A 16,909-nucleotide genomic window follows, 5' to 3' on the forward strand; every position below is an offset into this window, starting at 1 on the left:
GATTAGATTTTTTTCCATTTTTGTTGAAATGTTGTATTACATGGAGAAAATCGTCAAGCAGTAATAAATCCATACCTCTTGAGCGGTGTCTCTGATAAACTCGCACGATAGGCTGGGTGTCAAGTAAAATTTGACATCTTCTCCTTCCTCCTTTTCCTTCAAAAGCTGAGGTTTGTGCTCTACCTCTGTGCCGAGAATATCAACATCTTCTTCCACTTCTTTCTCCTTTTGAAGAACCTTCTCTAGTTCCTCCATTTTTCTACAGAGAGTGTTGGGGGAGGAATAGGACGAGGGTAAAGCTGAAAAGTAAAGGTAGAGCATAAATACCTGGGAATATTAATAAATGAAGCTTATATTCTTTTTCTATTGCGGGGCCATATGGGAAAAGAAATGACACTGGGATTCCAAGAAAGCACGTGTCGTCTCTGCATGCACTGTGCTGTTCATGGTTTTGGTTTTTTTAAGAAGGGAATTTTGTTACTTACCGTAAATTCCTTTTCTTCTAGCTCTTATTGGGAGACCCAGACGATTGGGGCATAGCTACCGCCCTCCGGAGGCCACACAAAGCACTACACCAAAAAGTGCAAGGCCCCTCCCCCTCTGGCCATACCCCCCCGTGGTATCACGGGTTCTCCAGTTTTAGTGCCAAAGCAAGAAGGAGGAAGCCAATAACTGGTTTAAACAAATTAACTCCGAATAACGTCGGAGAACTGAAAAACCGTTCAACATGAACAACATGTGTACCCGCAAACAACCAAGAAATCCCGAAGGACAACAGGGCGGGTGCTGGGTCTCCCAATAAGAGCTAGAAGAAAAGGAATTTACGGTAAGTAACAAAATTCCCTTCTTCTTCAGCGCTCTATTGGGAGACCCAGACGATTGGGACGTCCAAAAGCTGTCCCTGGGTGGGTAAAGAGATACCTCATGTTAGAGCTGCAAAACAGCCCTCCCCTACGGGGATGTCACTGCCGCCTGCAGGACTCTTCTACCTAAGCTGGCATCCGCCGAAGCATAGGTATGCACCTGATAATGTTTGGTGAAAGTGTGCAGACTCGACCAGGTAGCTGCCTGGCACACCTGTTGAGCCGAAGCCTGGTGTCGTAGCGCCCAGGACGCACTCACGGCTCTGGTTGAATGGGCTTTCAGCCCTGAAAGAACCGGAAGCCCTGCAAAACGGTAGGCTTCCAGAATTGGTTCTTTGATCCATCGAGCCAGGGTGGCTTTAGAAGCCTGCAACCTCTTGCGCGTACCAGCGACAAGGGCATCGGAACGGCGTACGGGCGCCGTGCGGGAAATGTAGATTCTGAGTGCTCTCACCAGATCTAGCAAACGTAAATCCTTCTCATACCGGTGAACCGGATGAGTGCAAAAGGACGGTAAGGAGATATCCTGATTAAGATGAAACGAGGATACTACCTTAGGGAGAAACTCCGGAATGATGCGCAGCACTACCTTGTCCTGGTGAAACACCAGGAAGGGAGCCTTGGATGACAGAGCTGCCAGCTCAGACACTCGCCGAAGCGATGTGATCGCAACGAGAAACGCCACCTTCTGTGACAGGCGAGAAAAGGAAACTTCCTTCAGAGGCTCGAAAGGCGGCTTCTGGAGAGCAACTAGAACCCTGTTCAGATCCCATGGATCCAACGGCCGCTTGTACGGGGGTACGATATGACAAACCCCCTGCGGGAACGTGCGCACCTTAGAAAGACGTGCTAGACGCTTCTGAAAAAACACGGATAGTGCTGAGACTTGCCCTTTGAGGGAGTCTAGCGACAAGCCCTTTTCTAACTCCTATTGTAGGAAGGAAAGAAAGATAGGCAATGCAAATGGCCAGGGAGACACTCCCTGAGTAGAGCACCAGATTAAGAAAACCTTCCACGTTCTGTGGTAGATCTTAGCAGACGTGGGCTTCCTAGCCTGTCTCATGGTGGCAACGACCCCTTGGGATAATCCTGAAGACGCTAGGATCCAGGACACAGAAGCCACACAGTCAGGTTCAGGGCCGCAGAATTCCGATGGAGAAAACGGCCCTTGAGACAGTAAGTCTGGTCGGTCTGGTAGTGACCCCGGTCGGCCGACCGTGAGACGCCACAGATCCGGGTACCACGATCTCCTCGGCCAGTCTGGTGCGACGAGTATGACGCGGCTGCAATCGGATCTGATTTTTGCGCAGTACTCTGGGCAAGAGTGCCAGAGGTGGAAACACATATGTGAGCCGGAACTGCGACCAATCTTGCACTAAGGCGTCTGCCGCCAGAGCTCTGTGATCGCGCGATCGTGCCATAAATGCCGGGACCTTGTTGGTGTGCCGAGACGCCATTAGGTCGACGTCCGACCCCCCCCAGCGGCAACAGATTTCCTGAAACACGTCCGGGTGAAGGGACCATTCCCCCGCGTCCATGCCCTGGCGACTGAGGAAGTCTGCTTCCCAGTTTTCTACGCCCGGGATGTGAACTGCGGATATGGTGGATGCTGTGTCCTCCACCCACATGAGGATTCGCCGGACTTCCTGGAAGGCTGCTGACTGCGTGTCCCTCCTTGGTGGTTGATGTATGCCACCGCTGTGGAGATGTCCGACTGGATTCGGATCTGCTCCCTTCTAGCCACTTTTGGAAAGCTAATAGGGTAAGATACCCTGCCCCGATTTCCAACTGAAGGGTGGACTCCTGCTGAGTCCACGTCCCCTGAGCCATGTGGCGGAGACAAACTGCTCCCCACCCTGACAGACTCGTATCTGTCGTGACCACTGCCCAGGATGGGGGCTATGGCAATGAGGTGGGAATAAGCCCCTATTGCAGAGAGTCCTCGGCCGTCAGGGAAAGGGAGACTTCCCGTCCAGGGAGGTTGACTGCCCATCCCATTGGCGGAGAATGTCCCATTGCCGTTGGCGCAGATGAAACTGCGCAAAGAGAACTGCCTCGATGGCTGCCACCATCTTCCTTAGGAAGTGCATGAGGCGCCTTAAGGGGTGCGACTGGCCTTGAAGGAGAGACTGCACCTCTGTCCGCAGTGAACGCTGCTGGTTCAGCGGAAGCTTCACTATGGCTGATAGAGTATGAAACTCCATGCCGAGATACGTTAGTGATTGAGTCGGAGACAGATTTGACCTTGCCAAATTGATGATCCACCCGAAAGTCTGGAGAGTCTCCAGCGTAACATTCAGGCTGCGTTGGCATGCCTCGAGGGAGGTTGCTTTGACGAGTAGATCGTCCAAGTACGGAATCACCGGGTGTCCGTGAGAGTGCAAGACTGCTACCACTGCTGCCATGACCTTGGTGCCCACCCGTGGGGCTGTCCCAGACTGAATGGCAGAGCTACGAACAGAAGATGTTCGTCTCCTATCACAAAACGTAGAAAACGTTGGTGCTCCGTAGCAATTGGCACGTGGAGATAGGCATCTTTGATGTCTGTTGAGGCAAGGAAGACTCCTCGAGACATTGAGGCAATGACGGATCGGAGGGATCCCATCCGGAACCGCCTGGCGTTCGCATGCTCGTTGAGCAGTTTCAGAACCAGAACAGGACGGAAGGAACCGTCCATTTTTGGAGCCACAAAGAGATTGGAGTACAAACCCTCGCCCTCGTTCCTGAGGGGGGACAGGGATCACCACTCCTTCTGCTCTTAGAGCGTCCACCGCCTGCAGCAGGGCATCTGCTCGGTGGAGAGGTGGGGCCGTTCTGAAGAATGGAGTCGGAGGACGAGAACAGAACACTGTCCTGTGCACGTGAGCACAATGTCCGTCACCCACCGGTCTGTGACCTGTGGCAGCTAAATGTCCCCAAAGGCGGGGGAGTCTGCCATCAACCGCGGATGCGGAGAGAGAGAGAGAGAGCTGAGAGTCCTGAGGAGACCGCCTTGGTAGCGGTTCCTCCGACTGCCTTCCTTGGGCGAGATTGAGCCCGGCCGGAATCTGAGCCCGTCTGAGGTTTTGTAGCCCTTTTGCACGAGGACAATTGGGACCTGCCGGAGCTTGGGAAGGACCGAAACCTCGACTGTACTTTTAGGACAGCATTAACAGGGTAAGTCGCAGTGCAGACATTGCGGGGTTACGGACGCCTCTGTACAGATGTCCCTGCTCAAGGTCAGCTGCGCAAGAACAGCAGAAAAGGTTAGGTTGCCAATACGGCTGTGGATGCCGGAGCAACCGACACGCCGATAGCCTCCTAGACAGATTTCAACCAGAGTCCATCTGTCTGTGAATGGCATCTTGAAGTGAAGCCCCATCTCCAGTGCAACTATGGCTCTATATGCAAGCCTGGAGATTGGAGAATCCACCTTTGGACCCTGGGTCCAGCGCTGACCACGTCAGGGGAAAAAAGGGATAACATGTATCCTAAAAACGTTTGGAGAAGACGCTTATCTGGTAAGCGTGGTGTTCCTGGACTGCTTCTCTGAAGTCAGCGTGGCCAGAAAAATACTCAATATCTGCGTGAGACACTGAAAAGGAACTTCTCCTGTTCGTCTCCTATCTCCACTGGGGGAGCTGAGGGAGAAAGATCCAACCTTCCATTGATGGACGGTATAGGATCATTCCGTATGGCGTTACCACCCGGTGTATCCGGATTGAGAGCGATGTCAGTAACAAAGCCCTGAAGAGCTGCCTTTTGTTCAAGTAGATTGCCCATGGGTGCAAGTCTCTATATTATGACTACTCCGTCCCTGTCCATGGACAGGGTTGACAGGAGGTTTCTTTGGCCACAACTAGTAGAGCCCCGGCAGACGAAGTGCTAGAGACCCCGGCAGACGACGTGCTACAGGGGCGCATGCACACAATGGGACGGTGTCATGAACAGCATCCCATGTAGTAAAAACAGCACTGAAATCTGTGTTGCTTTTTTGCCGCTGCCGACTAGCTATCTAGAAGTATATAGCCAAGATTGGTGACCGTACATTGCAATGTATAGCATACAGGCATAAAGTACAAATGACCACTGCAGCACAAGCAATACAAGCAGCATAGAAGCCTGTGCCCTGGCACCCCTGCTCTTCTGCTGCTGTATACTAGTCATCTAGGGGAATATAGCCCAGAAGAGTGACCCTACAGTGCAATGTATAGCATACAAGCACAAGTACAAATGAACACTGCAGCACATGCAATCCAAGCAGCATAGAAGCCTGTGCCCTGGCACCTCTGCTCTTCTGCTGCTGTAGACTGGTCATCTAGGGGAATATAGCCCAGAAGAGTGACCATACAGTGCAAAGTATAGCATACAAGCACAAGTACAAATGCACACTGCAGCCCATGCAATACAAGCAGCATAGAAAAAAAAAAACCTGTGCCCCAGCACCCTTGGTTTTCTGCTGCTGTAGTCTAGCCATTCCAGAAGAATATAGCTAAGACTAGCGACTGTACAGTGCAATGTATAGCATATCAGCATAAACACAAATGAACACCTCAGTCGTGCAAAACAAGCAGCCTAGAAAGCCTGTGCTTTAGCACACCTGCTTTCCTGCTGCTGATGTGTCGCTCCCCAAGCGGGCATATAGCGACCTATGTAGTTAAAAACAACACATGTATACACTGCAGTTATATCGTGGTCAGCACTATGTGTGCCTCTTACCGCCCGCCTATAAGCGGGTGTATGATCGCCACTGTCCTGCCTTGGTGCCCCGAGCTCTGCAGTAATGGCTGCCGGCTTCTTCCCCAGCTCGTGTGAGGAGGGGCGGGCCGTGGGCGTGCCCCCAAGGCAGAGCGGGAATCCGGCGTCCGACAGAGTGCAGTGAGAGGGCTGGAGCATGTAAAAAGGCTCCAGCCCTCGGCGCTGCTGATTGCTCAGCGCCTGTCCCCTTCCCTGAGTGACAGGGAGGGGGCGGGAACGAAGCGGCACTAGGCCGCAGAAGCCGGGGACTGGATTTATAAGCGCCGCCGCCGTAAAAGCGCGGTCGGCGCCCAGTCCCCGGCGAACTACAAGTCCCAGCCGCGCCGCCGCTCCCGGAGCGTCCGGCGCGGTAGTTCCCAAAACACAAAGTCACTCAGCAAAGCTGCAGTGACTGTAACCCTTTACTGTCCCCGGCGCACTAGCACACCCAGCAAGTCTGGAGTGTGCTGTGCCTGTGTGTACGGGGACACAGAGTACCTGTAATGGTGCAGGGCCATGTCCCTGAACGGTACTCCAGCTCCGTATCCAGCAGGTTCAAATGGGTCTGTGGATGGAGCCCGGCGTCAGAGCTTTGAGGCCGGCAGGATCCCACTTCCTCAGAGCCCCTCAGGGGGATGTGGAAGGAAAGCAGCATGTGGGCTCCAGCCTCCGTACCAGCAATAGGTACCTCAACCTTACAACACCATCCAGGGGTGAGAAGGGAGCATGCTGGGGACACTATATGTGTCCTCTTTTCTTCCATCCGAAATAGTCAGCAGCTACTGCTGACTAAAATCTGTGGAGCTATGCGTGGATGTCTGACCTCCTTCGCACACAAAGCTAAAACTGGAGAACCCGTGATACCACGGGGGGGTATGGCCAGAGGGGGAGGGGCCTTGCACTTTTTGGTGTAGTGCTTTGTGTGGCCTCCGGAGGGCGGTAGCTATGCCCCAATCGTCTGGGTCTCCCAATAGAGCGCTGAAGAAAATTTATTTTATTGAAAACCTTTACACATCAATAATACATGTATTCCAAAAGACGACTTCAGAAGAAAACAAAAAGTACAACAATATGCATTGTTCTTAAAAGGTCCATATAAAGCAGCTGCTCAGGTTCACGTATCATTACATAGTTTGATATTAGCAAGTAAATTAAAACCCATGTTGTGTTGAAGAAATATAGAAGCAATATACAGGTTACTCTTCTGTCATCAAACCTGAAGAACAACCTCAGAATTTAAGCTGTTCAAATCTAACAATAACCATAAGACGTTTTGCTGCCCCCCTGTAAGATTCCCACCCACATCTCCAAACTATATGTAACCTATAACTGGCAGTAAAAACGACACCTCAATTGAGCAAGACCATCTGCGATGTTTGATAAGGTATGGGATAAGTGGAACTCATCTTCTGTGGGCTCCTCTATTATGATACACTGTTTTATCATAGGTGATTAATGTGTTTCCGGAATCAGCCCAGGTGATTAATGTTGTAAAGAATTACCCATCCATGAGGTAACTATCAACTTCCTGGCAAGAAATAAAACTTCTCCAAGAAAGATTCTGGCACGACGCCGCCATATTTCCTCTTCCAGTAGCCCAAATAAACATATTTTAGGATCTATTGGAAAGGGAATGGATATCAGGGAAGATAGGGAGGTGACTATACTTTGCCAGGAGATAATAATGGACAAGCCCAGACCATGTGCCAGAAATACGAATTTAAGATGTGACACTGCAGACACTCCGAAGAGGGTAATCTACCCCATTCAGTACAACCTCGATGGGGTTAGGTAGGCTTGGTGAATAATGTGTAGTTGAATCATTTTATTGTTAACTGAAGGTGAGACATAAAGGGGGGATTCCAGGATCTCCTCCCAGTCCTTCCCACCAATAGTGGGAATAAGCAGCTCCCACTTGTCTGTCACCCTCAGTGAAGTAGAACCAATACCTATTGATAGCATGTGTGTACACATGAGACCTTGACACTTAAGACTATCGATCAATGGGAAGGCAGATCTGGTCACCATTAAATTTTGTAAATACAATTGTGATTGGAGAGTGGACCATAATTGAAGATATCTAAAAAAAAAAAATGCAGATCTCGGCACATTATACATATTTCTCAACTGATCAAAAGATAAATATGGCCTGACCCAAGCCTTTGGCTGTTGCGATATGGACCACAAACCAGGAAAGCAAAGGGCAGGAAGCAGTGGTCTGCATTCCCCACTTCCACCACAATTTCACCGGTATCTGCATCCTCTTCATGTAACTGTCTCAGCTCAGAATCGGCGATGGTGATACTAGATCGTGTCTGCTGTGGAGCCTTGGTCTACAAAGTAAAGACCAGAGCATCGTACCGGGGAGACGGGGGCGAGGAGAGTTGTGTATGTTTTCTGAAATTCACTTGTGGGGCAAAGAGCTTAGGGACTGTGGGAATCATACTGTGCGGGGGCCATCAATGTGTTGTTGGGAACAATAATGGGGTGAAATCATAAAGAGTTATGGTGCTGTGGGGGCCATCATACTGTGGGATCATCATTGTTCTTTGTTTTGGGACTGTGATGGTTATTACGTGTTTTGGGGACTGTGTGGGTAATCACTCTGTGTTTGAGGGTTGTGGCAGCGAATACTGGAGGGCATCGTTTTGTTTATAAAGAACTGTAGGGAATCATACTACATGGGTGTCATGTTATTTTTTATGGGATCAGACCTTTTGGGGGACTGTGGGGTTCATCATACTGTTTTAGGGGGCTGTAAGATAAGTCATTCTGTGTATGGGGGGCCGTGGGGTCCAGCATATTGTGTGTGGGAGCTATGGGGCCTACATACTGTTTTTGGGAGAGTCGATCATAGTTCAAGGGCTGAAAAAAGAGAATTTTGTTTACTTACCGTAATTCTTTTTCTTATAGTTCCGTCTTGGGAGACCCAGACCTTGGGTGTATAGCTTCTGCCTCCGGAGGACACACAAAGTACTACACCTAAAAGGTGTAGCTCCTCCCTCTGAACCAGTCACAACCAGTTTAGTGCAAAAGGTGAAGGAGAATAGCCACCCACAAGTAGAACAGAGCAAGAGCCGGAACAACCGGAGACTCTGTCCACAACAACAGTGATAACACGCGGAACAAGAAATTGCCAACAGGCAACAGGGAGGGTGCTGGGTCTCCCAATACGGAACTATAAGAAAAAGAATTTACGGTAAGTAAACAAAATTCTCTTTTTCTTTATCGTTCCTTTGGAAGACTCAGACCTTGGGACGTTCCAAAGCAGTCCCTGGGTGGGAATAAACAGAAAAACTAAGAAGTAGGCAGAACCTAACTTCACAAATGGGCGACAGCCGCCTGAAGGATGCGTCTGCCCAAGCTCGCATCTGCCGAAGCATGAGCATGCACTTGGTAGTGCTTCGAGAAGGTATGCAGGCTAGCCCAAGTGGCAGCCTGACAGACTTGTTGAGCCGTAGCCTGGTGCCTAAAAGCCCAAGAGGCACCGACAGCTCTGGTCGAGTGTGCCTTGATCCCCGGCGGGGGAGGCACCTGAGTACTCTGGTAGGCGTCCGAAATGGTCGATCTAATCCAACGGGCTAAGGTCGGCTTAGAAGCAGGGAGGCCATTGCGCCGACCTGTGGTTAGCACAAAAAGAGAGGTGCACCGCCTAAGCGCAGTGGTGCGAGACACATAGATCCGGAGAGCACGCACCAGATCTAGAGTATGCAGCGCTTTCTCAAAGCGATGAACAGGAGCCGGACAGAAGGAAGGTAGGGTAATGTCCTGGTTAAGGTGGAAAGGAGAGACCACCTTAGGAAGAAAGTCCGGAGTCGAATGGAGAACCACCTTGTCTTGATGAAAGACTAAAAAAGGTGACTCCGAAGAGAGTGCAGCCAAATCAGAGACTCTCCTGAGAGAAGTTATGGCAACCAGAAAGGCCACTTTCTGAGAAAGACGATACAAAGAAACCTCCCTAGAAGGCTCAAAAGGGGGTTTCTGCAATACCGTGAGGACCAAGTTAAGGTCCCAGGGATCCAAGGGCCGCTGATACGGCGGAATGATGTGAGACGCGCCTTGCATGAAGGTGCGGACCTGAGCCAGCCGAGCGAGACGCCGCTGGAACAGAACTGACAGAGCTGAGACTTGTACCTTGAGAGAGTTGAGGGACAGTCCTAGCTGCAGACCGGACTGTAGAAAAGACAGAAGGGTAAGCAAAGAGAATGGCCAAGGAGGATGGCCGGTAGAGCGACACCAGGACAGGAAAATTTTCCAAGTCCTGTGATAGATCTTAGCGGAGGAAGCCTTACGGGCCCGAGTCATAGTGGAGATGACTTCAGGAGGAATACCAGAAGCCGTCAAAATCCAGGACTCAAGAGCCACGCCGTCAATTTGAGAGCCGCAGAATTCGGGCGGAAAAACGGACCTTGCGAGAGTAGGTCTGGACGGTCCGGGAGAGGCCACGGCATCTCTACGGACAGGTGGAGCAGGTCCGGATACCAAGCTCGCCTGGGCCAGTCCGGTGCAATGAGGATGACTCGACGGCCCTCCATTCTGATCTTGCGCAGGACTCTGGGCAAGAGAGCTAGAGGGGGAAACACGTAAGACAGACGAAACTGGGACCAGTCTTGAACCAGAGCGTCCGCGGCGAAGGCCTGAGGATCGTGGGAGCAAGCCACGTAAACAGGAACTTTGTTGTTGTGACGGGATGCCATTAGGTCCACGTCCGGAGTGCCCCATTTGCGGCAGATTGACTGAAACACTGCCGGGTGCAGGGACCACTCGCCACCGTCCACGCTTTGACGGCTGAGATAATCTGCCTCCCAGTTTTCCACGCCTGGGATGTGGACTGCGGATATGGTGGACTTGGAGTCCTCCGCCCATTGGAGGATGCGTTGTACCTCCATCATTACCAGGCGGCTGCGTGTTCCGCCTTGGTGACTGATGTAGGCAACCGCTGTCGCGTTGTCTGACTGGACTCGAATGTGCCTGCCCGCCAACAGGTGGTGAAAAGCTAGGAGAGCTAGAAGCACGGCTCTGGTTTCCAGCACATTGATTGAAAGGGCTGACTTGGACGGAGTCCAAGTGTCCTGCGCTCTGTGGTGGAGACATACCGCTCCCCAGCCGGATAGACTGGCATCCGTGGTGAGAATCACCCACGACGGGGCCAGGAAGGAGCGCCCTTGGGACAGGGAGAGGGGCCGAAGCCACCACTGAAGAGAGCTCTTGATCCGTGGCGACAGAGCCACTAACTTGTGTAAGGAGGAAGGCCGCTTGTCCCAACAGCGGAGAATGTCCAGCTGCAGGGGGCGCAGATGGAACTGGGCAAAGGGAACAGCCTCCATGGACACCACCATTTGACCCAGCACCTGCATCAGACGCCTGAGAGTATAACGGCGGGGCCTCAGAAGAGAGCGCACCGCCAGCTGGAGTGACAGATGTTTGTTTAAGGGCAACTTCACAAGTGCCGGCAAAGTCTCGAACTGCATCCCTAGGTACGTGAGACTCTGGGTCGGAGTCAGAGTGGACTTGGGAAAATTGACAAGCCACCCGATTGGGCTAGAGTGGCGAGAGTGAGCGAGACACTCCGCTGACAGTCTGCGCTGGATGAAGCCTTGACTAGAAGGTCGTCCAGGTAAGGAATCACTGCCAACCCCTGGAGGTGCAGAACCGCAATCACTGCTGCCATGACCTTGGTGAATACCCGAGGGGCCGTGGCTAACCCGAAGGGGAGAGCCACGAATTGGAAATGATCTTCTCCTATTGCAAAACGTAGCCAACGCTGGTGTGAAACCGCAATTGGCACATGCAGATAGGCATCTCTGATGTCGATGGACGCCAGGAAATCCCCTTGGGTCATTGAGGCAATGACTGATCGCAGAGACTCCATGCGAAAGTGCCGCACCTGAACATGCTTGTTGAGAAGCTTGAGATCCAGGATGGGCCGGAAGGTACCGTCCTTTTTGGGAACTAGGAAGAGATTTGAGTAGAAACCTCTGAACGGTTCCCGGGCGGGAACTGGTGCAATTACTCCGTTGGCCTGCAAGGCTGCCACGGCCTGTGAGAAGGCGGCGGCCTTGGAGCAGGGGGGAGTTGAGAGAAAAAATCTGTTTGGCGGGCTGGAAGAGAATTCTATCCTGTAGCCGTGGGAGATGATATCTCTCACCCACTGATCGGAGACGTGTTGAAACCAAGCGTCGCCAAAGTGGGAGAGCCTGCCACCGACTAAGGACGTTGCCGAAGCGGGCAGAGAGTCACGAGGAGGCTGCCTTAGTGGCAGCACCTCCTGCGGTCTTCTGTGGACGCACTTTTGGGCGCCAGTTGGATTTCTGGTCCTTAGCTGAGTTAGCGGACGAGGCGGAGGGCTTAGAGGACGACCAGTTGGAGGAACGAAAGGAGCGAAACCTCGACTGATTCCTACCCTGGGCAGGTTTCCTGGTCTTGGTTTGTGGCATGGAAGTACTCTTCCCGCCAGTAGCTTCTTTAATAATTTCATCCAGCTGTTCTCCGAACAGCCGGGACCCAGCAAAAGGGAGCCCAGCAAGGTATTTCTTAGAAGAAGCATCTACCTTCCACTCTCGAAGCCACAAGATCCTGCGGATAACGAGGGAATTAGCCGAAGCCACCGCAGTGCGGTGAGAAGCCTCTAGCATAGCAGACATGGCATAAGATGAAAAAGCTGAAGCTTGAGAAGTTAAGGCAACCATCTCGGGCATAGATTCCCTGGTGAGGGAATGCATCTCCTCTAGAGAAGCAGAGATGGCTTTGAGAGCCCACACTGCTGCAAAAGTTGGGGAAAACGCGGCCCCCGCCGCTTCATACACGGATTTGGCCAGAAGGTCAATCTGACGGTCAGTGGAATCCTTAAGGGAGGTACCATCAGCCACCGACACAACGGTCCGGGCTGAGAGCCTAGACACTGGAGGGTCTACCTTTGGGGAATGAGCCCACTCCTTGACCACCTCAGGTGGAAAGGGAAAACGGTCATCAGAACCATGCTTTGGGAAGCGTTTGTCAGGACAGGCCCTGGGTTTGGTCACAGCGGCCTGAAAACTGGAGTGGTTAAAGAACACACTCTTTACTCTCTTAGGCGAGGTAAACTGGTGCTTTTCTGCCAGAGAGGGTTGCTCCTCTGATACTGGCGGATTGAGATCCAGTACAGAATTAATGGAAGCAATCAAGTCACTAAGATCTGAGTCACCCTCAGAAAGATCAATGGGGTACATGGAGTTAGCCTCCGAGCCCCCTGTAAAGGCATCCTCCTCATCCTGCGAGTCAGCTCTTGAATCAGAGCCACGGGATGAGGAGGGAGAGGAAACCCTGCGTCTCCTCTTAGGAGGACGGGGTCTGGGCCCTGATGATGAATCCTCTGTGAGCTCCGGCGGACGGAGGTCAGATGAAAGAGATCCTAAGGGACCCTTAGCAGTAGAGGCATCCTGTGAAGGGGGCTGATGCATATTCAACAAAGTCCTGGACAGAAGTCCCATGGACTCAGCAAAAGACTGGGAGATAGACCTAGAAAAGGATTCTACCCAAGCCGGGGGTTCAGCCACAGGTGCAGGAGCAGCCTGAGAGACCACTGGGGGTGAGACTCCAGGCTGTGGCACCGCCAAGTTTACGCAGACATCACAATGTGGATAGGTGCTCGGTTCAGGCAGCAGGAGCCTACATCCAGCGCATACAGTATAAAGCTTTGTAGCCTTGCTCCTCGTGTGAGACATGCTGCTGGAGTGGGGACAGCTTCTACAAGAGAATGAACCCCAGAGAGTATATACAGAGGTCCACAACCAGAGACCGGTTGTGGCTTACCAGACCGCTGGCAGCGGTGTTGTGTGCCCTCCAGATCCCGAAGCCCGGACCCCCAATGCACAGCACCTCAACAGGGATGCAGAGTGCAGGCCAGCGCAGAGTGAACCCTGTCTGAGAAAATGGCCGCCGGAGCGAAAAGAGGGGGCGGGACTTGGGGCGTTCCTGTAGGAGAGCGGGATCTGGAGGGCCATAGAGACCTACAGGGGAGGAGACACGCACAGCAGGGGGGAGTGAACCTCCCCTGTGCAGGACGGCCGCCGGGAGGAGCCGAGCCTGTCCCTCTGCATGAGTGACATGCGAGGGCAGTGAACAGAAATTAGGCCTCTGGCAAAGCCGGGGCCTAAATTTGAGCGGCGAGGCCGACACGCAGGCACCATCGGCGCGGTTCTCGGGCGACAGCTAGAGAACCCGCCGGAAATGCCAAGATAAATACAGTAAGCACACTCTCCCCATACAATAAAGCACAGGGACCCCCAACATATAAACGTCTCAGGTACTTAGCTGCTGAGACGCAGGGCCAGGTCCCTGGGGATGAGTGCTCCGGTCCAGCAGGATCCTAAAGGGCTGCGGATGGAGACCGGTCTCCTGCCAGGCATGGAGACCGCGCTGGCTCCCACTTCAAGCCAGAGCCCAGGAGGGATGGTGAAGGAGCACGGCATGTAAGGCTCCAGCCTTGGAATCAACCTTACAACACCACCGACACAGTGGGGTAAGAAGGGACATGTCGTGGGTCCATACGTGGACCCGCACTTCTTCAATCTCATTCCAAAAAGGAAAAAATCATATGAGAATGCATGTGTGGATGTATGCCTCCTGAACACAAAGTGATAAACTGGCTGGGACTGGCTCACCAGGGGGTGTATAAGCTCAAAGGGAGGAGCTACACTTTTAGGTGTAGTACTTTGTGTGTCCTCTGGAGGCAGAAGCTAAACACCCAAGGTCTGGGTCTCCCAAAGGAACGATAAAGAAATTCTCTTTTTCTTTACCGTTCCTTTGGGAGACCCAGACCTTGGGACGTTCCAAAGCAGTCCCTGGGTGGGAAATAAACAAAAAAACTGAGAAGTAGGCAGAGCCTAACTTCACAAATGGGCGACAGCCGCCTGAAGGATGCGTCTGCCCAAGCTCGCATCTGCCGAAGCATGAGCATGCACTTGGTAGTGCTTCGAGAAGGTATGCAGGCTAGCCCAAGTGGCAGCCTGACAGACTTGTTGAGCCGTAGCCTGGTGCCGAAAAGCCCAAGAGGCACCGACAGCCCTGGTCGAGTGCGCTTTGATCCCCGGCGGGGGAGGAGCCTGCGAACTTTGGTAGGCGTCCGAAATGGTCGACCTAATCCAACGGGCTAAGGTCGGCTTACAAGCAGGGAGGCCCTTGCGCCGACCTGTGGTTAGCACAAAAAGAGAGGTACACCGCCTAAGCGCAGCGGTGCGAGACACATAGATCCGGAGAGCATGCACCAGATCTAGAGTATGTAGAGCTTTTTCAAAGCGATGAACAAGGGCCGGACAGAAGGAAGGTAAGGTAATGTCCTGGTTAAGGTGGAAGGGAGAAACCACCTTAGGAAGAAAGTCCGGAGTCGGACGGAGAACCACCTTGTCTTGATGAAAGACTAAAAAGGGTGACTCCGAGGAGAGCGCAGCCAAATCAGAAACTCTCCTGAGAGAAGTTATAGCAACCAGAAAGGCCACTTTCTGTGAGAGACGATACAAAGAAACCTCCCTAAGGGACTCAAAGGGGGGTTTCTGCAAGACCGTGAGAACCAAGTTAAGGTCCCAGGGGTCCAAGGGCCGCCGGTAAGGCGGGATGATGTGAGACGCGCCCTGCATGAAGGTGCGGACCTGAGCCAGCCGAGCGAGACGCCGCTGGAACAGGACTGACAGGGCCGAAACCTGTCCCTTGAGAGAGTTGAGGGACAGACCTAGCTGCAGACCGGACTGTAGAAAAGACAGAAGGGTCGGCAAGGAGAATGGCCAAGGAGAATGGCCGGTAGAGCGACACCAGGACAGGAACATTTTCCAAGTCCTGTGATAGATCTTAGCGGACGAAGACTTACGGGCCCGAGTCATAGTGGAGATGACTTCAGGGGGAATACCAGAAGCCGTCAAAATCCAGGACTCAAGAGCCACGCCGTCAATTTGAGGGCCACAGAATTCGGGCGGAAGAACGGACCTTGCGAGAGTAGGTCTGGACGGTCCGGGAGAGGCCACGGCATCTCTACGGACAGTTGGAGCAGGTCCGGATACCAAGCTCGCCTGGGCCAGTCCGGTGCAATGAGGATGACTCGATGACCCTCCATTCTGATCTTGCGCAGGACTCTGGGCAAGAGAGCTAGAGGGGGAAACACGTAGGACAGACGAAACTGGGACCAGTCCTGAACCAGAGCGTCCGCGGCGAACGCCTGAGGATCGTGGGAGCGAGCCACGTAGACAGGAACTTTGTTGTTGTGACGGGATGCCATTAGGTCCACGTCCGGAGTGCCCCATTTGCGGCAGATCGACTGAAATACTGCCGGGTGCAGGGACCACTCGCCACCGTCCACGCTTTGACGGCTGAGATAATCTGCCTCCCAGTTGTCCACGCCTGGGATGTGGACTGCGGATATGGTGGACCTGGAGTCCTCCGCCCATTGAAGAATGCGTTGTACATCCATCATTGCCAGGCGGCTGCGTGTCCCGCCTTGATGGTTGATGTAGGCAACCGCTGTTGCGTTGTCTGACTGGACTCGAATGTGCCTGCCCGCCAGCAGATGGTGAAATGCTAGGAGAGCTAGAAGTACGGCTCTGATTTCCAGCACATTGATTGAAAAGGCTGACTCGGACGGAGTCCAAGTGCCCTGTGCTCTGTGGTGGAGACATACCACTCCCCAGCCGGATAGACTGGCATCCGTGGTGAGAATCACCCAGGACGGGGCCAGGAAGGAGCGCCCTTGGGACAGGGAGAGGGGCCGAAGCCACCACTGAAGAGAGCTCTTGGTCCGTGGCGACAGAGCCACTGACTTGTGTAAGGAGGAAGGCCGCTTGTCCCAACAGCGGAGAATGTCCAGCTGCAGGGGGCGCAGATGGAACTGGGCAAAGGGAACAGCCTCCATGGACGCCACCATTTGACCCAGCACCTGCATCAGGCGCCTGAGGGTATAACGGCGGGGCCTCAGGAAAGAGCGCAACTTCACAAGTGCCGTCAGAGTCTCGAACTGCATCCCTAGGTACGTGAGACTCTGGGTCGGAGTCAGAGTGGATTTGGGAAGATTGACAAGCCATCCGAATTGGGCTAGAGTGCTGAGAGTGAGCGAGACACTCTGCTGACAGTCTGCGCTGGATGGCGCTTTGACTAGAAGGTCGCCCAGGTAGGGGAGCACTGCCAACCCCTGAAGGTGCAGAACCGCAATCACGGCTGCCATGACCTTGGTGAAAACCCGAGGGGCCGTGGCTAACTCGAAGGGGGGAGCCACAAATTGGAAATGATCGTCTCCTATTGCAAAGCGTAGCCAACGCTGGTGTGAAACCGCAATGGGCACATGCAGATAGGCATCTCTGATGTCGATG

General features: G+C 53.0%; 1 protein-coding gene across 3 annotated transcripts in view; it reads right to left on the reverse strand.

Annotated features, from left to right (window-relative positions):
- The window catches only part of YEATS2 (YEATS domain containing 2), a 234,585-nt gene that overhangs the window by 4,157 nt on the left and 213,519 nt on the right, over window positions 1–16,909 (reverse strand). For all 3 annotated transcript variants that reach the window (XM_075340905.1, XM_075340906.1, XM_075340904.1), the window contains one exon: window positions 76–299. In XM_075340905.1, coding sequence (XP_075197020.1) covers window positions 76–299 — 224 coding nt within the window. The remainder of the gene's footprint in view (window positions 1–75; window positions 300–16,909) is intronic.

The sequence above is a fragment of the Anomaloglossus baeobatrachus genome, chromosome 3 (genome assembly GCF_048569485.1).
Source record: "Anomaloglossus baeobatrachus isolate aAnoBae1 chromosome 3, aAnoBae1.hap1, whole genome shotgun sequence".
Classification (NCBI taxonomy): domain Eukaryota; kingdom Metazoa; phylum Chordata; class Amphibia; order Anura; family Aromobatidae; genus Anomaloglossus; species Anomaloglossus baeobatrachus.